Source organism: Dermacentor silvarum, chromosome 8, assembly GCF_013339745.2.
Source record: "Dermacentor silvarum isolate Dsil-2018 chromosome 8, BIME_Dsil_1.4, whole genome shotgun sequence".
NCBI classification, from domain to species: Eukaryota; Metazoa; Arthropoda; class Arachnida; order Ixodida; family Ixodidae; genus Dermacentor; species Dermacentor silvarum.
This window is the reverse complement of record NC_051161.1, coordinates 22,369,960-22,394,314: the sequence shown is the minus strand read 5'-3', so window position 1 is coordinate 22,394,314 and position 24,355 is coordinate 22,369,960. Positions and strand designations below refer to the sequence as shown.

At 45.1% G+C, this 24,355-nt stretch overlaps 1 protein-coding gene across 1 annotated transcript; it reads right to left on the bottom strand.

Annotated features, from left to right (window-relative positions):
• Window positions 1–429: 429 nt before the first annotated feature.
• LOC119460788 (beta-1,4-mannosyl-glycoprotein 4-beta-N-acetylglucosaminyltransferase-like) lies at window positions 430–22,909 on the bottom strand. Its single transcript, XM_037721878.2, has 3 exons — window positions 22,545–22,909; window positions 6,216–6,676; window positions 430–3,743 (listed from the first exon to the last, which is right to left on the bottom strand). The coding sequence occupies exons 1-3, from the start codon at window positions 22,555–22,557 to the stop codon at window positions 2,784–2,786; spliced, it is 1,434 nt and encodes a 477-aa protein (XP_037577806.1). The 5' UTR covers window positions 22,558–22,909; the 3' UTR covers window positions 430–2,783.
• Window positions 22,910–24,355: the final 1,446 nt, after the last annotated feature.

The following is a 24,355-nucleotide window of genomic DNA, read 5'->3' as shown; positions in this document are numbered from 1 at the left end:
TTGTCCTTTTTTGCCATTAAGACATTCCAACAAACAATTTCACATAGTGTGGGTCTAGTGCCGAGAAAGTGTGTGTTAAGCAATTACTAGCTAAGAATAAACATATATCATTAACGAAAAGCTGCCGGCAGTGTCAGATATTGCACAACTGCTGTACAGGAAGAACCGAGCGGTTACAATGTCACATATCAATAAAGTGGAGTTCGTGTTATGCTCATCCGCAGAGATTAAATTTTCTTTGTTTGCTATAGGCAACTGTTTAGTTGGATCAAGTCACCTCAAACATTTGTTTTCTGATTCGCACACAAGACAAAAATGAGACATGGGTTGTACTGAACAAAAGCTCGGTTACATAAAATTACCAGAAATTCAGAGACAATTACAGCTTATGAGTATATGCACTCATTTTTCTTATTCTACAGATAACAAAACACATATACTTCTTTTTTAGATGAAGAAACCGTAAGCATAACTTTGGCACAATAGCTTACATCTTGAGGGATAAACAACTCTGTCTTTAAGACGTTAAGAATACTGCAAGAAAAGGAAGCTCTAAGACTGTTTCATACAAAGACCTCTAACACTTGAATAAATGCTCCTTTTATGGCATAACAAGCGACTAAAAGATGTATTAATTTTAAGAATAAAAGGCAGAGATTCAACAGATCTGCCTGGTATGAAACAATAACCTGATTGAAGGACTGAGAAAACTGACAGTTGTTTCAGAGCCAGACCAGCTCCTTCAGGGGCGAGAAGGTGAGAGGCAAAGCAGCATTTACTTGCGTTTGTGGTTGTTAGACAGGCATGCGGAGAGCTAGTGCAGATAACCACCACATGCAGCTTTTTTTGTAGTCGAGGCACTTTAAATAAAAATGCTCGAAATCGTCAATCGCTCGTCTGCCCACTCTCTATTTCCAAGGGTTACATAAGGTCTCTACGAGCCTGCCTAACCACCAGAAATGCATATAAGCACTGTTGTGTCTCTTACCTTCCAACCCCTGAAGGAGCAACTGATATGGCTCAAAAACGTTGCTTTTTAATTAAAATTTTGGTTGGATTTTTCCCAGGTTTTCACTCAGTCACTCAGTTTGCATGTTCCCAAGACATACTTTTTTTTCCACCTACTCTAGGAAGTCCTTCCCTCACAGATTCCCCACAAACTTTAGTGACATTGCATTAAACACTCTACTTTTAAGTGCAATATATGAAAGGAGATCCTGCAGACCAGAGCTATGTTTTGGTCTTACTTCTGTCACAAACATGCAGCGTATCATAAGATAGCCCCACCCAGTTCCTGCTACCAATCTAAAAAAGAGTAATTTTGTTGGTGCAAACCGAGCCATTTTCTATGAATATACATGTGTTTATTAGTACATTATTGCTCAAATGCTTCCCTCTATGTACCAAATTTAATTTTTCTTTAGAACAGCCTTTCTTTTTTTGGGGGGGAGGGGTGGGCATAAGTTCAGCGAAGTAGGTATACTACGTTACAACGAACTGCATGAATTAACTGAAAAATGAATTACTGCTGTAGTCCTGCAAAATATCCATCATCCAACAAGGCAGCATGAAAATTGAGTTACGAAGCTGATGTGCCAAAATGTGATGCTTACAGATACAAAACGAAGTCACCAATGAAGAAATGAGATACTTCAGCAGCATGGCCTTGGGATGAATTTGTTTCTATAAATGCATAATAAGAAAATTTGCAATTGAGGATGTTACAGGGTGAAGGACATGAACATATAAGGTAGTCACATCTTAATGTTGTCTGAAGTATGTACCTATCACCATAGCACAGAATTTATGGAAAGCCATATAAGTTTAAAGTACTATACCATACTGAAGTGTCATTTAAGCAATTTCGTGAAATAGTTTTTATGAAGTGGAAAAGGCTGAAAATGCTGATAAATGGACTGCAAACATCTAACCATAATGCCAAAGATCTGTCACTGTCATTTATGTTGCTATTCTCAACATGACAACATAAAAGTACATCAACAGAATATGTAACACTACAATGAAAAATGGAAAGTATGTTTTGGTGGGAAGGACTGGCACAGCACCCTGGTGTTATATTCTAGTTTCTCAGTACTTAAATGAGAGGCAATAATCACGTATCACAATAAGTTTAATGCAAAAAGAAAACACTCTGCACCCAAGTGTGCACACAAGATATATCACACTTAACGATTTTTGGTTTCACCGGTGCACAAAACTATAACATGGACGCTCCTGCTATGACCAGATAATTACATTAGGGACCTTCCATGCAGCTCACACAAGTTGAAGGCACTCCTTAGTTAAAGCAGAAATATAACTCTGCCCAAGTGAAGACAACCATCAAGAAAATTCATAAGAAAGCACAACTATATAGCTCCAAATATCTTTGCTTGCACACATTTCTAAACAAACAAATCAACTGTGAACGTAACACGTCATAGCTCATCATTTCTTGTTCAAGTGTATGGTATCACTGCCAAAAAGGTGGCTTTACAGCAGTCAAACTTCAACTGCAGTTCTCTATGTAGGTCCAAGCACCTCACAACATTGACAAAAAAAAAGTACACTGTATCACTAACACTATTGATAAACGGCACCTCCTAAATGTTCATTATTGCAGCAAACCACAACATTATGTCACATGAAGACAAAAAAAAAGGTCAGTGACATAAAATTAATTTTCCTCAGTTCAAAAGTAATCTCTGCAAGTCAGTTTTGCTTTCAACTTTGCTGCCTGTTAAGAGGTGAGCTTTGAAAAACGACACCCTGGCTCCACCACATCACTTTTCAATTTTCAAATGCAGTGGCACCAAGTACCATAGCGACCCTGGCTTCTCCAACAATATTCCCGGTGCGAGGTACCTCAGATCCCTTTTATCCACAGGCTGCACAGTTTCAAGGCTGAATCCATTTTCCTTCAGTTTGTTCAAAAGTGTTATTTGCCACTTTTCATTGGTCACTGTAGATTCATTCATGCTGCCTTCAGGAAACAATGATGATGAGTCTGGAAAAGTAACGCAGTTTTTGCAATTCCAGCCAGAGGGCTTTTCACTTGTCCCCAATGTCCAATGCTCTATAGCCCAACCATGGTTTTTCATAAATGCGTCGAGCTGTGCTGCAGTAAAAGCGTCTGTCTTGGGTGGCATTGCACAAGTCAAGTTGTAACGGCACAACACACTCAACACAGCAAAGCTCGAGATAAATGGAGTTTGTGATCTTTGATTGGGCTCCACCAAGCTGCCTAGTTTCAAGTCTGGCTTCTGCTCCCACAGAAAACTGTATGCCAGCTGTCGAACATTCAAGTACACAGGCTCCGAGTAACCATCGTAAAGTTTCAAGAAGAGAAGTACTTCCGCTAGTGGCACTGTGGTAAGGTCCGCCCAGACGAGAAGATCATCGAGACGAAAGTCAGAGAGGCGTTTCCAAAAGAGGTGCTGCAGCATGTCTTCAGCTGTTGCTGTTGAGTTATTGCGGTTGTTGAGGGGTAGGTACACAATCTTAGTGTACTCCTCTTGACCACCAAAAGTGCGTTCTATGTCGGCTAACAGACGGTTAGTTTTGTCTGCAATGACAAACACATCTACAATTGGCTGTAAGTATGCAATATGAAGCCGGAGAAAGTCTAGTTGCGCTGGCCCAGTCACTGTGGAAATGCTGAGAAGCCTTCTAGGTTTTACTCGACGCCGGACCCAGGCACCCTGTCTTGTTCCCGCTTCCAGGAAGCTTGAATTCCACACAACCTGCGCAAATTATGTGGCAAGATATAGCTTGAGTGCTAAACTTGCTCTTCAATTTCATGCATATAATTCAAGTGAGCATATTAGTATAAAGCTTTAATATGACTGCACTGAACGCACTGAAACTGAAAACATTAAAGCATCAGTTCCCTACATTCACCAAAGCTAAAAAGAAATCTACTTTTGCAATCTCATTATTTTGTGTCAGTCTCAACGTCTCCATTGATATGCTGCACAAAAACCTGAACGTGCAATGATGATACTAAAATTGATTGATTAAAACTGCGTACTCATACCCATGTGACCCACAAACATAGCTCTTCAGGTGCCTGGATACCAAAGAAATAAAACACTGAAATTCCTCTTCATGTAGTATTGAAACACAAGCTAGAAAGATAAGTAGTTGTGTTCTTGAAAACTGGTTCAATGTATTTTACACTATAAAAATCTATGCCAGAACATGTAACAACGGTAGCAAGCTGTGCGCAACCACAAACAAAGCCTGGAGTCATCCACTGCCCGATCATACCACCAAAATTTATGTCTATACGAAAAAAGAATGAGTACGGCCAACTCTGCTTCAAAATATATATACTCTACTTTGTTTCATTTACGGACAGAAATTGAATAGCTGCAAATTTTGAGGAAGCTCGACTCTTTTGTGTCCCTTGATGTCGTTTTCCCTGCATGGTTCACGTTTCCTGAAATACGGTTTTCCCACGTCGCATGTGTGGCGTCGGTAGTCAGTAGTAAACCAGCACAAGAGATTGCGCGCTGCTGCTGATGTTTATTGGCATACCCTTTGAAACGGGGCAGTGGCAAATGATTGCCTAATCTGATTTTTATTCAGGTTTTGCTATATCTACCGCTATCTAGTCTTTTGCCTAACGGATCTCGATCTTAATTTTCGTATTTAAGACCTATCCCACTATATCGTACCATCACTTATGCTTGCAATGACTCTGGTTCTTTCAATCTCTTCCCCAATGTTTTTCCAGCAATACTCTAAACATCCCTTAATTATCTCAACTGCTGAACAGCTTTCAACCTTCTTTGAATACCAACACATCTGGAAGGTGGGCATTCCCTAAGGGTCTCACTAGGTGAATGAATATCTTGGCATTCCAATGCGACATGCCAAGTCGTTTCTGTGCTTTTTTTGCAGTGCACACATGCCTCATTCCTGAGGCACGTATTTGCTTCAGTATGTTTACACCCTCAGGCAGCCAGCTCGGGCCTCAAATAGCAAGGCACTCTCTGCGTTATCATACAGACGTTCCCTCCCAATTTCTTTCTTTACCATGTTTGTAAACCTCCATGGTCTCTTTTGCTTTCATCGTTTGCCTCCAATTTACCTGTTTTTCTCACTTCTTTATGGCCTCATCCTGCTTGTTTATTACACTTTCAATTACCCTCTACTTGGTTGCAAACTTTCTTGACCTCTTCCTCCATACTGTGCACACACTTTTGAGGAAGAGACATTTGTGCACTTTAGCCGGTCATTTCTTTCCCTTAGTTCCATGTTCCAGTTACTTAGCCATTTTCATGTTCCTTAGTTTTTTTTTCATAACTCATCTTGTTCTGCGCTTCTCTGCCTTCAAAAGAAGCCCAACCAATGTCACGTTGAACTGCTTCCTTTGTGGTTTAACATGGGCCCCCAAAGCCAGTTGGCCCACCGCCCTCTGGTTAATCTCCAACCCCAACAAGACTTCTTAATTATAGCACAGAATTGCATTTACGAACGTTAGTGCTGGCACCATTAGTTGTTTCCTTGCACCACCTCATATTTATTGTAGCCTCAAAGTGCTCTATGTTCCATTATGGCTGCATTCTATGGCTGCATTCTGCTTCCATTTCATTTTTTATTTTATCTTGATGGACGCTTGAGTGGGTCTTTCCGTCGTTTATGTATACACCCAGGTATTTATACTGCTTGACAATGGGTATGACTTCCTGCTACATTGATACCACGCTATCACACAGTACGATTGTCCCACTGCTAGCGCCGACTGACGGCAGGGATACTAAGATGCGAGAGGCACTGGCCTCATCTTAAGCTGCGGAAACTCGGCACTTGCAGATGGATCACGCGCATACTCGACGGGGCGCTCCACAGGACTGTCCCGCGGACGCCTTACCGTTCACTCGTATGCACCTGCGCTCGCGCGACTGCACCCACGAGCAATTTAGCTGTTGGTGCTTTGGCAGGGGCAAACATATATTCGCTCTATATCCTTGTGTGCCGAGTTGGTCTTCGTCGATTTGCCAGTGCCCATCAGCATGTTCCACGAGTTGTAATTCAGCTAGCTTGGTTGGCTACTGTATAAAAGGTGCAATAAATATTATTTGATTTGTTTTCTCTACTGTGATGCCGTTCCTTTGTCCCAAGAGCATGATCGAGACCCTACAAAATACACATGCTTTCAAATTCTGCTTGTGCATTCTGCAGTAACCAAGGAAAGAATCCAACCTCACCTGAGGAATCCCGCAATCAGCACCATGGTAGGCATTGGCACAGAGACACTTTCCAGCTTTCTCAGAGTCAGCAAGCGGCAGTGTTCCCTGGCGGAAGCACCACTTGCCAACTGGATTGCCAGCTGATGGGAGTGGGTAGTAGTGTGTGCCCATGTCCGCATTCTCGAGCAGTGGCAAGTGGAAGATGTCCATGGCAATGTCTCGGTACGAAGCATCACGGTCATGGCCGCTGCCACCGCAGTGTTGGCACAGCTCAGTCCAGAGCCCGCCACCACGTCCCACCCGAGACACGGTACCCGAATTGATGGCGGCAAGCAGCAGTATGACAACGTTGAAAGCGATGAAACAGACCAAGATGACCCGAATACGGCGCGCACTGCAGCACCAGGCCGGCATGCTAAATTCTGGCAGGTGCTGTCGCTTTCCACCACCACCAACCTCTGAGTTGTATTGTGAATGCCCTGAAAACAAATAAGAACTCGTGTATGGTCAAACCAGTTGCGTCAGTGCTGACTTTTTACAAGGATAGAAAAATGAGCTTGAAATCACATGAAGCAGACTCACCACATGATGAGCATAAGCAACAGTACATCATAACTGTGCAAGCTTAAATGAGTGCTCTAGGGAAACATTTCGCTAAAGGCAATAGTAGCGGAGCTCAGATCTTTGCAGGAAAATGTCTTGGCATTCACATGTTAAAACAAATGTGGCAGCACTCATTAAAAACTCGACACAGCCCTAATTAAGTAATCTCGCGACACAGAAACCGAGAGAAAATATATTTGCCTCAACATAATTTTACCATCCTGTCACAGGAGACAACAACAGTTAGTTTTCCACAGATGTTGCATGATTTGAACTGACAACGCGTAATAAAGTCATTGCAGATGCATTGCAAATGTTTGCATGATATGCGAAAGAAATGTGCCAGAAGACACCCGCATAAATCTTTTGCAAGCAAGCGTGCATTTCACTATAATGCATAAGCCAAGTTTGGAAAGTGGTTTCAGAGAAAAAAAATAAGCAGACTCAACTCCAGTTGACATCTAGTATGTAATGCGAAACATGCTTGGTTTGGTTACGGAGAGTGGTTATAAATCAAGCGTTCTGCAGTGAACGGTTACTGCTTTTACGGCGTGTGTGTATTTATGTGGTTATGTTTATGTGCGTGTATATACGCACACACACACACACACATATATATAAGGGTAATAGGTATATGTGCGTCTCTAAGAATCCGCGGCCACCTAGCGCGAAGCTAGCGCAATGTGCGTCTCTAAAAGGGGAGGTTTATTGTACACTAACTTGTAGAAAAAAGTAAAAAGTCACAGGCCTGCGTGGCACATGCAGAACAGTCACAGCATAAGCTGGTTGAGCGGCACAAGAGCAGCTCCAATTTCGGCACCACGCACAACAAGGTCTTCGCAGCAAAGTGTCTTCGCCTTGATTTTGACGATCTGAACTGAACTGAACTGTCCGCCCAGCATCGGCGTCGACGGCGAGCTGCGGCTTCTAATGCTCTCTGCACAGCAGTCTGCTGAGCCTGATGATGCCTCGTTGTAGCCGTGCACCTAGCTCTACGATTCGCTTCTTCAGCAGCGGTTCGTACCTTGCGAGGAGACGCCATAACGTGTACCGACGAAGTACCCACAATACGTGGTGCGCATCTAACATCGGGAGAGTGCTGATTGCGCACTTCGTCTGAATCGCATCGCGTCTGAATCGCATCTAGTCGCACGCGGCGGTTGCAGGCACGTTAACTAGATGGCGTCACCATACTGGCCGAGGCTCGGGTCAGCCTCCCTATGCGCGCACGCGCAGAGGCGCAGGGCGCGTATAAAGGGAATTTTTCTTCTGCGTGATGGCAAGCGCTTGCGTGGCTCAGTAGTGACGTATCCGACTCCCACGCAGCGGCCTGGGTTCGATCCCGGCGGAGAGCGGGTACTTTTTTTCGCATTTCCGGCGATAGCGGCTACGGGGCGGCGGCGGCAACATCGCGACCAGAAACAGCTATTGGAATGAGCCCATAATAGCTTACGCTGTAAAAAAGGGGGAAAAAATGAACAGAGAGAGACTAGAGCGTTGTGGGTGCAACCGGAGCAGTGCGCGACCACACTCGATCGGACCCTCGCGTTATTACAAATACGACCTCAAATCTAGAGCAGGGGTACCCGGCCTTTGATGCAAAACAGCTTCTCATGAGGCGCCATTATGTCACGGCTAATTATGCCGTTCTACGCACTTTATTTCGGGGTAAAGCTTTTAATTTAATTCGAGCAGAAGTCATTACGATGACTATCCAAACAGCGGTTTCCTTCTTTTTATTGATCGCTTTACTTTAGACTGCACTATTTTCGGGATCAGCAGCTCACAAAAACGGTCCGATACACACCAAAAATTTAGTTAACTCGGACAAGAACGCTTTGCATTAAAATGCCGAAGGTCCGAAGTCTCGATGCAACACGATACTGCTCTAGTCCGCCTCCTTCTAAGTCGAAAATCACGCAACTAAAGATAAATGCCACGTAAACTTCTTAAATCGAAATGCAATCGGAATTGATTGAGACAACTGTACAACTCCCTTTTGTACTACCTACACAGCCAGGTTCTCATGCAATGTGCCATTTATATCCAAGCCTTTTCGCACACTGTATTGTATTTTTTTTCTTTCCTGCTTTTTTTATGTATTAACATATCTAGGCCACGTGACCGGCATCCCACACTTCACATACGCATTTTCCATATACATTACTAGTGCAACTCACGGTGGACCGTGGTCTGCTACGCACCACCGTCAGTTGCACTTCGCTCCTCGAAGAGGGGGGACCTGAACAACACTTTGCAATGTGGTGAACGCTGTTTAAAATCATGGATAGGGAACCTCAAATGGGTGCGACGTAATGCTAACGCATTTCACTCACATTTACCCGGAAAGCTCCGCTACTGGTTATTTCGAGCCTTCGACAATTCCCACGCAAGTAGTCCTTTTACGTAATTCCCGCCACTAATCAAGGCCGTCTCGGACACTCCGAGAATGAGACAGAGTCGCCGCCTGTGATCGAATCCACGCAAATCAGTGCGGTGTGAGACAAACGTCCGAGCCAGCTACCGCGAATCTCGAAGGCAAAAATACCGCAGCGCGAACCAATGGCGCCATCTGTGGCACGACGAAGCAAGGTTGCGAGGCGGGCGCTTTCACGCACAAACGTCGGATGGCGCTTGCCCACGGACTGCTGTCAGTTTGGGCTCTCGGCTCCCCTCTCCCCTTGTCTTCAATAAAGTTTAGTTCCTCCTCCTTAGGCTCCTCTGGTCTCCTTGAAACCCTTGGGTTCGGGATAGCAGTGGTACAGTGCCCCTGCTATCCATTTCTAGGCACTGAATACATTTCTAGGCATTGTAGCTGGCGGGAAGTTGGAGGTTTGGCGGCAGAAAAGTAGGGAGACCACAAACAACGGAGAAGTACAAAAACAGAGTCCCCAGTAATGGTTGAAAAAGTCTGATGCTGGGAATTCTTTGTATCTGTGTGTTTTCTCAAAAATATAGGTCGGACATTAGGCAGAATAATAACAAGGGCTAGGTGGCGCGACCAACCACCCCGTTTCAAAGGGGACGCTCACAGCATCCATCCATCTATCCTGGAAAGCGACTGCGCTGGGTGGCGGCAACCAAAAAAAAAAAAAAAGAGAGAGAGAGAGAGAGAGAGAGAGAGAACGGCTATGAGTAACTGCCAAAGAGATAAAAACGAACTAAGATAAATAATTTATGATTACTCGAAGGGAAGCTCTTTTCGAAGCGAGGGAAACGATGGAGCATGTTTCACTAGAATGCGAACACGGCGACCCGGCTATCGATTTAGGCTCCGCAGGCTTCCTTGAAGCACTTGGGTTCAGGGATAACAGGGGGTAAGATATCGTGTGCGCAACAGAGATTAGTAAAAGACGGTTGGAGGTTCGGCGGTAGGAAAGTAGGGAGAACAAAAAAAAAAAAAAAAAACGAAGGTGTATAAAAAACGATAGTGTCTCAGAAAGTTTAATCATGGAAATTTTTTGTCTCTATAAAAAAAAGTAAAGTATGTAAGACATTCGGCAAAATTTGAAAAAGCTTGGCGGCGCAACCCGCCGCCCCGTTTCAAACAGGGATGCTCATGGCATCTATCCATCCATCTTATTTCTTCCATGGCTTTAGGGTGCCTCGATAGCAGCGCTGCGTACGCGGTACTGCCGAAGCACCGTAAACTTCTAAACATGCACCAACCAGCCTTGCTCAGAACACACCTACACATGCGTAGCGTTTAGAGATAGCGCAGAAACCATAGGGCATATTTTGTTAGCGGGTCCCAGCATTCATTATTCATCCAGAGGTCAACGGGAACGTCGTAGTAACCTTGCCCGAGACCTTGGGCTCAAGGGATAATGAAGAAAAGGGTACTAATTCTGCCGTTGATAAAAGTAACAGACGGCTGTAGTACTAGGAAACAAACAATATATTTAAGAGGCAGATTTAGCTAGGGGCCTACTGCGATGCCGCCTATTCAAGCACATGCAAAACGCAGAAATGCTTTTATGAACGACCCTTGGACCAGTCTGAATGAAATTTGTTGCGCTTGAGAGAGAAGGTTCAATTTTAGCGACTGTAGGAAGCGCAATTTCTATTCAGGACCTGTAATATATTTTTTTCATTGCCGGGAATTGTTAAGTTTAGAAAACATAGAACACGAAGTTTACAAATCCGCAACTTTGCACCAAAAACAGATATCGCAGTTCTGTAAATTGCATCCGTTAGAGCAGCTAAAGCTGATAAGCTTGATATAATTTACAGTTTAAGTGAACTTGCTGCGATGTTTACGACGGTTTTGCAAGAGTCCTACTCGCATATCGGTGATATAGTTCAGAGCGGTGCGTAATACATCAAATCTGTATGCTTTTGATATATTATTAGGTGCCGCTTACAAAATTTTAATATAAATTTTCATTGCCGAGCTGCCAAGTTGCAAACATTATAGTTTTGTCTTGCGAAGTTTCGCGATCTTCTACAATTTGTTCTTTAAAAATTGACGGTTTCAATCAAAATTCCGCTTGATACAGTCATTAGATTATGAAATTTCTTCTAAATGTAACAAACCTAATCAAATTTGGTGCCGGTAGTTTCCAAGAAAAACGATTTTCCGTTCCCATGTATTTAGATAGGAGCGCCTGATCTAAAGCTTCCTCTAAGGGCAATAAATTTATATCAGTTTCGATGCCAAAGTGTAGATGTTTTATTAACACAAACCGTGGGTCTCAAGCACCGATAGTAAGAGAGAAAAAAAAAGGTAAAATTAACGAGCTTGCTGACACGAGTCGTTGTCAGGTGTGTCAGGGGAGCGGGCAGCACGCGGCGACCCTCCGCGTGCTGTAAATGGAGAATTTGTAAATTGCAATATGGGTCCATAAGAGAATTAGTTAAAACTTAATTACAGAATTTTTGTTAATTAGTCGATTATGCATTTCATTTTTTTTGTGGAAGTAATGTCCGCCTCTTCAAGTAGACCAGCTCATAAACTAGAATTGTGCTATCTGTCACAGGCAACATTCAAAAATTTTTGAAAGTGTACGCTGAAACACTTGGTATGTAAATGCCATAATTGTTCACAGACCTATACTTGTACCAGCGTTTTGTCGTCCACTTCAAAGCGACTTGCGGCGCGTCTGGTGATACCGCTGGTGATACGTTTGGCCCTACCATTGAATGCTGGGACGTTGGCTAGTTGGTGCATATTCAGACACTCATTTTGCCCCTCCCCATTTACTCGTTGAATGAATGTTGGCTTAACCTCCTGAGACACGAAGACAACTACTTGAAAAAAAAAAAAAACATTTTTAAAATTTAGATCCCACGGTTAGACGCCAAAAGCTGCGTTTCCATGTCTCCACTATCTCCACATATCCTCATCTTGGCTACGGTATAAACCGCATTTCATTGCTTAAACGCCGAGATGAAGGTGTAAATACGTGCAGTACATGTACTGCCGTGTTGCTGCCGCGCCCGGTATTTTCACTAAATCTCCGTGATTCCGAAACACACCTCAAGCTTGATTTCGGTCGTCTGGGACGACACAGAGGTATAGATCAATTTAGTGGCAAATTTCTCGAAAGCGGACGACAAGAATATGAGTAAGCCACTTCTTTAGAGTTACACACGCACCGTACCTCATATCCAGAATGAATATTTTGCGTAATCACTTCCGATTGAATTTTTTTTTTAATTTCAAGGCCATGTGCAATGTATTGTACAAGGGGTCTTAGGAGGTTAAATTTTCCCATTTTCTTTATAAAATCCGGCTGATTCACCTGCCCTGTGCTCGCGTTTATACGTGTCAACCGCAAGCCGCCAAGTTCCTCTCATCCAAGACGTAGGTATAGGGTGCATCGATAAATTACGTGATAAGTTTCGACTGTCGTCGCTTCTCCACTGTGCCTTTTAATTGTTATTCGTAATAAAGACATCTCTCTTCTTGCAAGCCATCGTTTGACTACTGGCACGCTACCGCAGGCCCACAAAGCTAGTCTGCCGTCATTGTTCACTGGCTAATTTCAAGGCTGGAAATGCCTTCAATATACATGCGTACTAAATTATTTACCGACGCGAATATTAACGCACTGGTTCCTTCAATTTCTTTAAAGAAACCTCATGCTCATATAAGCTCTTCCAAATTTCCATGCTCTTCCTAACAGCCGAATCTCCCCGTTTTTCCGTATGTAAGTGAACTCACGCATTATTGATGGTGTAGCACTGTGCTGTCTACGATTAAGTAGAATTAACCTAATTAGCATTCATACCGACGTAACTTGTACGTACTGTAAACCTCTGAGGAAAACGTTCTAACGAGACGCGTTAGGTAGGCCTATATTAGTAGAAAATTATTGCCGAGGACTTTGTAACAAAATTAGGTGCTTGGTGAGACGTCTTACGTAGACCTACACCTGGCAAAAATTTTATTGCCGAGGACTTCAAAATAACTCAGCTGTAATCACTCCAGAAATATTAACTTTGTGTTCACTTTAACAGCGGAACATATATACTGTACATTCCTACTCCCGGGCTCTAAGGACGCCGCAGTGAAGCTTTCGGCTTAATTTTGACCTTCTGTGGTTATTTCACGTTAAGCCAAGCAGTGCACGTACAAAATTACGAAAGGTGAGTGTTTTTACAATTTGTACATTTCATTCCTGTTGAAATGCTATCACGCGTTTTGTTGCTACATATTCTAGGTCGCTATAGGTGCAAAAACAACTGAAGCAAGCTTCTAAACCCTGCCTTATACATAGGAACGCATGTCAACGTCTGTAGGCGAAGCTCCCGGCAGTCGATTTGTTTCGAATTGTCCTAAACATTGATAGGACAAATTAGGAACACGGTGCAACAGCAAGCGCTTGTAATGAACGTAATTTACACAGTGTGGTGCCTATTTGGGGAGTGTTTCCAGGCGTCGCCTAATTAGTGACAGAGTACGAGAAAAAATAAAGAAAGAACACTGTTAGCGACACGAAAGGGAAGTTTCGGGGATAAAACTCGAAGTACGAGGAAACGCGAGGAACGAGTTAAGATGCCCCGACTGGCTCTCTGCCCCAACGTTCATTACGAGCGCCTCACTTTACCGCTCCATTCGGTTAACGTTTTACCAATGCGCAGTAAACCTTCCTCGCGCTGAGAATGTCACATAAGTACATCCATTTTCCTCCACTCAGCTCAGAACCCTGTTTAACAACACGAGCGCGATTCCAGCGGATACGTACATGTATCGGCCATTAGAGGCAGCGACAAAGATTTCAGGCGCGCCTTCGCAGCTATATAGCGCAGCGCCCGTCCCCTAACGACGCACAAACGCTCTCTCTCGTGCCGCGGTGCGCTTCTCCACCAGCCTATCCTCGCTAATTCAGCGTACTCTCCCCTTCACCTTGCATGCCTATTTTGATACCGAAGGCCGTTCCCAGGACGCCGCGCGAGGCGCTAGGCGGCAGACGGATGCTCTGCCTCGTACAGATGTAGCCGCACTTGCGCCTGGAGCGCCACGGCGGTGCTGCGTAGCTGCAAGGCTAACAAAGCGATCTATACATTACCTCCGAGATGGAGGCGGCACGCGCCGACCATTTCTGAGGCCGTGTTTTCTGCTGCCGCTCGGTATGAGGGAAAAGGCTGAAGGACAGCGTCAGCCACACAGACATAGTTTCGCAGCTCAATTCACGCCGAAATTCACAGCTACCTGTCGGGGCTATACCGCTTGTTTCAGCTTGCATGAGAAGACAAAGAAATCGGCGGCACTAGCACGTGCAATCCCTTTCGGAATTGCGTGATACTACGCAACAAACTGGAAGTCAGGACACCGAAAGCTCACTGAATTCTCTCTCTTTTTTTTTATGTGGCAGCGTAAAAGTGCTTCAAATGCGGAACATGAGTCAGTCACAGGCGTGCCCGACGAAATTGTAAGCCAGGCACCAGTTGCGACATAAGCATCGTCAAAAGGGGATTTCGGGTGCCACCGAACACACTGGCGTCTCGACAATGTATAAAAGAGCGTTTTCCTCAAAAAGTTAACTGGAACGCCCATGCATTTCGTCGAACACATTGAAAATTATCTCGAAACTGGTTCAGTCATGAGAATTCGTTCCAAGTGGATACGCCTTGCGAACTCAGCGGCTATAATTCGTAGATTGAAAGATGTGCCGTAAAATAATTAATTAAAACGTTAATTAGCGCAATAAGGTGAATATTCAATTAGGCGTTTTGATTTCTTGTGGAAGTAATGGCCGCCTCATCGAGTAGTTTAGATTAGAGCACTGCACGGGCCGATTGTTTCAGCCCGGGCCCGGCCCGGGCCCGTTTTTACGTTGGGCGGCCCGCCTGAGCCCGATCAAAACTTTTATGGTGAGATAATCTACGTTACCCGCCCGGCCCGAGCTCGGCCCGAGCCCGGCCCGAGCCCAGCCCGAGCCCAACTCGAAACCGGCCCGAACCCGGCCCGAGACCGAAAAATAATGTTTTTCAGAGCTGAGACGCCCGAGAATAACTCGCTGCCCGTTACATGCACACCACCAGAAAGCCCGAGCCCGGCCCGGGCCCGTGAAAAAACTTCTACCCGGCCCGGCCCGGCCCACGGGCCGGGCCGGGGCCGGGCTTTCGGGTAAGCCCGAGCCCGTGCAGTGCTCTAGTTTAGATCAAGGATTATAATTGTGCCACAGGCAATTTTTTAAATGTGGTGCAGTTAAAATGAAACACCCTGTATGTTATCTTTAACGTGCACCTAAATCTAAGCACACGGGTGTTTTCAGCATTTCGCCCCCATCGAAAAGCGGCCGCCGTGGCCGGGATTCGATCGCGACCTCGGGCTCAGGATTTATATGTGTGACGCTTTCTAAGGAAGCACTACAACTTGTGCATGTAAGCTTATCTCAGATCACGCCTCATTTGTGCACCTTTGTGTTTCAGGTATGCGACCTACATAGTTTTGGTGGCGAGCGCAAGCGGTTTGCTGTGGGAGCTCGTCGCCGGAACGTGTCACTCCGGCTGCTCGGTAATGAACATATGTTCAGATATACGACGCCTTCCGTGTGATAATCATGCCATATTTTGCGACATAAAAGTACGAGATTTACCGTTTAGATCGTATTAAATGACGCATACCTTATGAAACCAACATCTGTAGATCTTGGTTTCAAAAGTGAAACATTATTATTATTATTATTAACAGCGAAGCTGTTTAGGCCAGCCGTAATTTGTGGTGCGTATCAAGAAACTACCAAGAAGTGGGATCCGGGCCCGCGTAACCCCGGTCCCAAAGCGAGCGTCGTAACCACTAGGCTATACAGCCACGCTTGCAGAACATGCATTTACGCTAACTATATGATTGCGTTCGAGCGTCGTCGTCTTCGTCCACAGCTGGCGCGTTCGTACGCTAGTGCTCTGCGAGGTGAAGAGGTTTTGCGCGCTATTAGAGCGAGAGAGAGAGACGCACTCACGGAGCGGGTCTCCTTAGCTGCGCTATGCAACGCGCAGTGACGGCCGTAAGTCCGAGACGCGCGAAAAGAAATTATCATCATCATCATGAGCAATAAGACGAAAAGTTCGCGCGCACTTCCGGAAAATGCTGGGCTACGATCGCCCAGCTTCGCTGTTTCAAGCGTTGCGCGGCCGAATGCAAGGTTAAGCGCTTTTATTATTATTATTATTATTATTATTATTATTATTATTATTATTATCATCATCATCATCATCATCATCGTCGTCGTCTTCGCGAATGCGAGCGGCGAGAGTAGTATAGGGGCGTGCGAATATTAGAAACTTTCCAATAACGGATCGCACATCGTTCTATTCGTTTCGGTCCTCGGACGGAATAGTCAATATTCGACTTGGTTCTCGAATCAAACCGTAACTATTAAATGATCCAAATATTTTAATAGCTTTCAGATATCCAGATCATCGAATTCCAACGATCACACAAATTAAATCAGAAATGCGATAAGGTGTAGTCCATCTAAAGAGGACATGATTTACTAGGCCACGCTGCGTCACTCAGACGGACAGACTTTTCCGATTGAACACCGTCACTCGCAATAATATATGTTGACACGGCATTCGGTAGTGGGTACTGTTTGGTGCTGTTTATAGATGCAGCGGACATCACGCACTTCTGATTTGGTCGCGAAGGTATACACAGATATTAACCATGCCAACAAGGGTGCCTTTCTAAGTTTTATGTGATAATGCATGACCGCATATGTCCGAAGAGCACCGAGTGTACGAACAAACAGTTTAGTTGCTTCTACTGTTGCCTTTGTGCTTATAACAAAGCATGGTCCATAATGTGCAGTGTAATGATAGAAACTTTCTAATGTTGTGAATACCAAATTGTTTGATATTATCGATGAGAAGGCTGTAGAATATTCGGAAAGCGTTCGAAAAATACTCTATATTTGATTCGACTCGCTTCTGGCACCATTGGATTAGTATTCGATTCGGTCTCAAAAAACTACTATATATTCGCACGGAGTCCTGCTTCGTAGCGTTGCCCCTGCTATGCATGAGAGGAAGCATAAGCGCGCAGAATGTACAGAGGCGAAAGAAGAAAGAAAGAAAGAAAGAAAGAAAGAAAAGAAAGAAGAAAGAAAGAAAGTCAGCGCCAGCCGGATGCACCGCGCCGCGAATGGGCGGTTGTCGAGCGGCCGCGCGAGTTTATGAAAAGCCTTCCTCCCTCGTTATTTTCGCGAAAGAGCATTCGAACAGGGACAGGCGGACGTTCGCTATAGTCGTGGAGGGAGCGATCTTCCGACAGAACGTTTATTTTCGTTTATAGACCACCGTCGGAAAGGCATATATATAGGTGTTTGCGAGTATATACAGCGAAGACTTCGTGCGCCAGTTAACCCGTTCCCGGAACTGCAGCGAGAGATCGCGGTTGGACACGTAGGTGTACATTCTCTAGTATACACGCCGTTATATAGCGCTGCAGCGCAGCTGACAGACATCCGTGACTCGCAGCCAAAGCTTCATATTCAGAGCATTTGTCTTTGTTTATATATATATATATATATATATATATATATTATTTTTTTTCAGAATCGCGTGGTTCGCTCTATATATCAACACGGAACACACACAGGCACCCGCTACCTTCAATTCCACGGTGCTTTACAGTTGTAAAACTTAAATTATATCACGATGTAATAAACATTGAATTTCTTTTCCGAAGTTTTCGAGGTTGCCGTTCAACCAAGGCAAGTCGCCAATTACGCGTTTTCTATCTATAGGCGTCGCAGCTGCAGACACCGATCAAACAGGCCAAGGATCGATCGACCCACTGGCATATTAGTTATCGCATATTAGTTAACAAAATCTCCGTCGAAGAAACGCTGAGCGAGTTTTTTTCAGACACTGATATACCAGTCAAATCATCGTTACGAATTTCTCTTCAGTCTCCTTTAAAAGTAACCACGGGCGTTATCACCGCAACCAAGCGCGACGGCCACGCTGATATAGTTAACGGCGCCGCAAGCACTAAATGCCACGCGCTACGGCACTGTAATGTTGCGGCTCGTGGACTGCATGGGCGGTAACGACCCTTACGTCACAACTCTTTACGTAGACGATAAAGTCCGCACATTACACGCAAACTTCAAAAGAGCGTCGCTATAGACAGTGCAGCAATGCAGCAATATTGAAATGACTGGCCGTGGGTGCTGGCGTGCTCCGTTTCTGATAAATTTGTATACCATGCTGAATACATGCTACCCGTCAAGCTTTTCAACGAGGACAATTCAAACAGAAACGCTACAGTAACGCCGCGCCTATATCGAGTTAAAGCCACAATCTGGTTATTGTGAACGACGCTGCAACGTACACATAATCAATATATATATATATATATATATATATATATATATATATATATATATATATATATATATATATATATATATATATATATCGCCACAGTTCCGCACTCCCGATGCTGTTTAAACACTCCGCACCGGACGACCATCTCTCGATTTTGCAGCACAACTACGACATAATACTCCGCGCGCCCCCCTCTCACATTTGTCAGCAAAAACAAAGCAAACTCGAACCGTATACATCGAAACCGAGAGATGTACACCACAGGGGCGCAGAACAGAGATAGCGTCCAACAGCGCGCGGTTGCGTGCGTCTTCCTTTACAGGCAGTATACTGCGCACCCCGTCCCACTCCATTCGTCACTTTCAAACCGCGTAAAACGGTGCCACCCACGAAGTGTTCTCGTTCGTGCGTCAGGCGCAAAGGCTTGAAGCCCGGACGCGGTTGCGCCACCGACGCTTTGCTTTCCGCTGAATTCCGTACAAAAAATTACTATAAGGGAACTCCGGCGCTGCCAGCGTTCGTGTTCACGTTCACAGCAGTGCCACAAAGTAAGGAAAATGTGTGTGTATACATATATATCTTTAAAACGTCAACGGCGATTTGGCGGTAAATGCGAGAGAAATACGTCAAAAGTAAGTCGTCAAACAGCTCAACCACGTAACCGGTTTTCCTACATACGCATACATTTTTCCACTCTGACACTCGTAATTCTAAACCAATTTAGTGTGGTGTTGCAGCAAGCAGGCGGGGTTAGCCTGACATGCTTCGCCAGCCAATTGATCCGCGTGAGCATAAACGCTTCTTTTACGATAAGTGCTCCTGTAATCTCAACAGGTATACACTCGTTTGCTCTCTCAACCACATTGCCCCCTTTTCAAGCCTCATGCAGTTACACTTATACCATTTCACTTTACCTCGCTCGTTGCGCGATCCTTAGCTTGTTCTCAAGTTTCTCAGCTCTCTTCAAAGTCTCAGCCCCACAGCCCCGGACAAGAATCTGAACGCGAGCGCTCATGACTCTGCTGTCACTTGATGTCAATACACAGGCGAATATGTGCACACTAAATGTGCCGAACAGTTTGTGGTATTGCTGCACATAATTAGTTAAAACTGTGTCAAACGTGTTTAGACATTTGCTTGTAATCGGGGGAGAGTAACATCTTCCTTTTCCAGGTGTGACGAGTAGTAGTGGTAAGAACCATTCTCCGGTTTTAACATATTATATGTTCACGTCAATAAAGAATAAAGCAAATAGAGAAAGGTGCACCTTTCTCTCAACGTTTTCTAGAGTCTTCAAGCTCTCTCGGTGACGGAATACACTTTCGAAGACACGAGTGACATCGCGAACGCGCCCGCTGCCTAATATTTCCGTGTTTTCTTTTTTTTTTTTTTTTTTACTCTCACATTGGTTTAATCGAATAAATTGACCAACTCTTTACAATGCGACCGGTGCTCGATTGCGTAATCTTGCCCCTAAATCGCCTGCGTCTCTGCAAATAATACACACTACCGACAGGGCAAACGACGACGGACGTCGCGGAAGGGGAACGCAAATGTCCATGAGGAAAGAATAGCAAGAACTCAAATCATCGTTACTTCAGTGTCACAACGCGTCACTGGAGCTACTAGCACATCCTGCAGCCACCCAGAACATCCCGCCTGTGTGCCTTAGCAGTGCGTCAGAACATTAAAAGTGTCCTACAAAATTAACTATTATAGAGGGAAATCTGACAAAAGTGTCTACGGGAACTGTAAGCATGGCGCTTCAGCCAGCAAGGGAATGTTGATGATGGATTTGCCTAAACTTCATCCTTTTGGCTTCAAGCGGCTTTGTGACTTTGCAAATTGATCATCTTCAACAAAATACAGCGTCATAAATACCACAGTTCACAGCGGTTACACATGTGCGCACTCTGCCACTGCCTTCTGCGCTCAGAAATGTACGATTGCTAGAAAATGTGGGCTAATAAAGGCAGATGAAGCGTAGTAAACAAAGCCACAAAAAACTTCTGACGCCACAATCGCGAAGATCAGCCAAATCCATGCACCAGAACGATCGCAGTGCCGGAGTTCCCCGTAGTGATTTTAGTAGGAAACTCAATGCGTCACATATGTCCTCCGAGATCCGGCGGCGCGCGCGCAAGACATCTCGTGCCGCCCAATCTCAGAGGCCATGCATGGGTCACCGACCACAAAAACGGCGTCCGCGATCACGGGACAGGCGACGCAGGTACAGCGGCAACGCACTGACCACGCCAAGGTGCTTTCCAGCACGCCAGACCGCCGCCCGCTGCGACGCCAGCAAACTGGTTTACGCTGGCAGTTCCCGTGCCTGCAGTCGCCGCTACGCGATACTGGCAAACAGCGGACCTCTCGTCAGGCCGGAAAAGCACCGGCAAGACCGGACGCTTTTCCGAGCACCACGTCGTATTGTCTCCTAGATCACCGCCACTGGTGATAAGACTACAGTGGAGTTAAAATCCTTCCGAATGCGGTTCTATTATTTGAACCAATTGATGCATTCGAAAAAGGATGGAGGCTGGGAAACGCAGACAGCCTATAGTGCGACGCCGTTTAGACTACGGTTTTATCTCAACTCTGGAAGTTCCGCTGCGCGCTCATTGTTTGAATTTTTATATAAACCTTAATGAAGTACAGGGGCCTTACGTCAATTACAAGCTTCCCGTCGAGCAATAAATGAAGCTTTTGTGAATTTAGAACGTTGATGAAAGTGTCATTTCACAGTCTGCATGTATAGTAAATTTTAAGACGTATCAATTGAAAATAAAAATAATGACGTAGAAATATGCGATCGAATAATCATGCCACCACTTTTGTCACAATAACACGTAATACCGTGTCTGGGTCACGTTTCGAGCCTCAGTACATTGGAAAAGCCGTTAAAAAAAAAAAAGAAACGTTTACCAATCAATGAGTGAAATTGCGGTGGTGTTTCATTGAAAACTATAATATAAACCGACATTTGGAACACCAGTAAGCATAACCAGGTCGGTGGGAAACCAAAATAGGTTCGCTAAACCGGCAAACACAAAAGGCTACAACTGGGCTACATGCGATACCTCAGCGATCCTGCTGTTTAACTCATTCCAGTGCACAAGTTGCTCAACAACCGCATAACCGCATTGCCGCTATTTCATCCAGCCTGCAGCTTATCTACAAGGCAAGCTCAGCGGTCACGACACAGCCGGCAAAGCAGCGACGGATTACGCCGAGAAAGTAACCGTCCTCGCAAGCAACGGCGGCTGCGTGCCGAACGGGTTTGACTTCTTTACAGCACGAGGCAATGCATCAAAGCGGTACGGAAAGCGTGTCTCAAAGCGGCACGGTCAAATCGACGTATAGAAAGCGTCACTGTGAAAGCGAAACCGCCTTGCGAAACGGAGAGGAAGTCAATTCTGTGAAAATGGTACGCCCCATTGAAATCGAGGCGCCGGCTTCAAGCGACCCAAGTTTTTTCTTGCACGAGCGAACGTCGTGTCTACTGTACAGCACCGGAAACGTCAAGGAATGGGCAAACGCCGTCAGCTATTTATGCTGGGATTATTCATTTCATAGGCCTATTCTTTAGCACGTATTCTGTGACATTTTGACGTGAGTATAGGGCGCTACTCTGTCACAGCTACGGCAGTCGCATAATTACAGTATTTAAGAGCAAGCGGCAATGAGAAATTCAAATTACAGCACGGAAAGTTCGCGTCGCTGGACGATACACAACCGGGTACACATTTTTTCGTGTTGTCGCCTTTCCCTCGGCAGTTTAATAAACACAGCGAAAAAAAAAAATTCAGTAAGCAACGCGTGAAAAACAATGTATGCAAACAGCAAACAATGTATGAAAAAATTACGCGCGCTATGGCCACGGTTGAGCTAGTCCCGCATCGTCTTTGAAAGCGAACGGCTTACAGCAGAGAAAACGCAGTACACGCTGCGTGCACTTACCAGCAAATAGCATCCTGTTGTGGCCGTGGCCCACACCCGCAGATCCAGCGTGCGCTATCGGCGTTTCTTGAGCATATTTCAGCCGGCACCGCACTCAAGAGCCCGTGGCTCGCCCGCAGAACACGGCTTGCATGTCGTAGCGGACCTGTGGGAGTCGCGTTTCCCACAGCTGACCCGGTTACCTCGCCGCTATTGTTGTTGCGACGACAAGCTGCGCCAGCGGCATTCTTGCGAACGAGAGACAATGGAAGGCTACCTGGCTATCAAACGGTGATCATTAGTGAGAGGAAGAAAACAAAATCACAGCGACGAAACACCTCACCGACCACCGCGCTGCTCGAGTCTCTTTTGCATTTCTCTGGCATTCTTTAGAACAGGTGCAGCGCTGTTTCTTTGCTTAGTGCACAGATGGCGCTGCATGCTCGTGAGTTTCACATTTCTGCCAACTGCCGTATTTATCACATTGTGTAAAAAAATACAACCTTGTATAAATTTCGTCATCATAATTTTGTACTAGTTTGTTTTATTGCACAACAAAAGCACAATTTAAGAGAAAATTGTGCTAGTATTTACGTGCTAGGGGCGCTAGCAAGGGGCTGTTTCACTGACGCCATTTTAAGAGAGACACGAGTGAGAATCGCTGAGCCCCCTCCGCGCTTGTCGAACGTTGCTTTGTGCGGAACAGGAAAACACGAATGATAGAACGATTTTCCTGGAGTTCTGCGCAGAGACACCCGGTCACAGTGTTACGGCCGAGAAATCTTTGCAGTCTTGGCTCACTTCTGGCGTGAATGCACTGGTTCATGCATCTGGCCGCAACCTGATGCCTGTAAACAGGGCACGCGATGTCGACCACACAATCCAGCCTCATTTGTGTACACTCACTTCGGCAAAGTAGCTAAAAGCCAGAAATAGAAATTCAATGGCCAGTGCAGCAGCAGTTCAATTCAATTGAAGGGAGTGGGGAGGGAGGGGGAGGTTAAAATTTAAATTCAGGGGTTTTACGGATGTCGAAAGCCCGATCTGAGGGACTCCGGATAAACATTGCTGACCTTGGGTTCTTTAATGTGCACTCAATGCACGGTACGCGAGCATTTTCGTATTCCGCCCCCATCACAATGCGGCCGCCGCGGGTGGTATTGAACCAGTGACTTCGTGTTCAGCAGCGCAAGGCCACAGCCACTGAGCTGACGCGGCGGGGCCGCAAGGGGGGTAGTTCAACGCTTGCTGACGCTTGATTACATGCCAGATGCGAGTAGCCGGTGAGATTTAGCCCAAGATAAAGCGCTGCGAAATCTAGGTTAATAATCAGTCAATCAATCATTTATTTCACTTGCACAGAAACAACACTAAGGTTCGGGTGCTGACGGACGCATGCATTTAAAGAAAAAGCTACAGGAGACAAACGATGAATAATAAAAAAAAGAACAATTATGAAGAGTGTACATACAACCAAATGTAAAGTAAATACAAAAGAAAACGGAGGAAGAGGCAATTGAAAAACGTGTGAAACTATGAAAAAGTTGACAGTCACTTTAGCATACGCTAAAGAGGATCAAGGCAAAAGCCTGCGGGTTCGCGAGACATTCGTTAAAATTACTTGACATTCTCATTCGAATGCGTTGTTACTTCCTATTACTTTTCTCCCACCAAAGGTCGTGGGATCGAGTGCCTTAATTAACTCTACCTTAATTAATTGTGCCTTATATAAATAATTTTGCCCTAATTAACACCAAAGGTCGTGGGTCGGACTCCCGACAGAGGCCTTGGGTTGGAGTGCTTTAATTAACTATATCTTAATGAACGGTATG

What these genes read in the sequence shown, in the direction of transcription:
- LOC119460788 (XM_037721878.2), bottom strand. An exon ending in CTGATTGCGGGATTCCTCAG is followed by an intron (nt 3,744 to 6,215) that starts GTGAGGTTGGAT and finishes TAATTTGCGCAG; the next exon opens with GTTGTGTGGAATTCAAGCTT.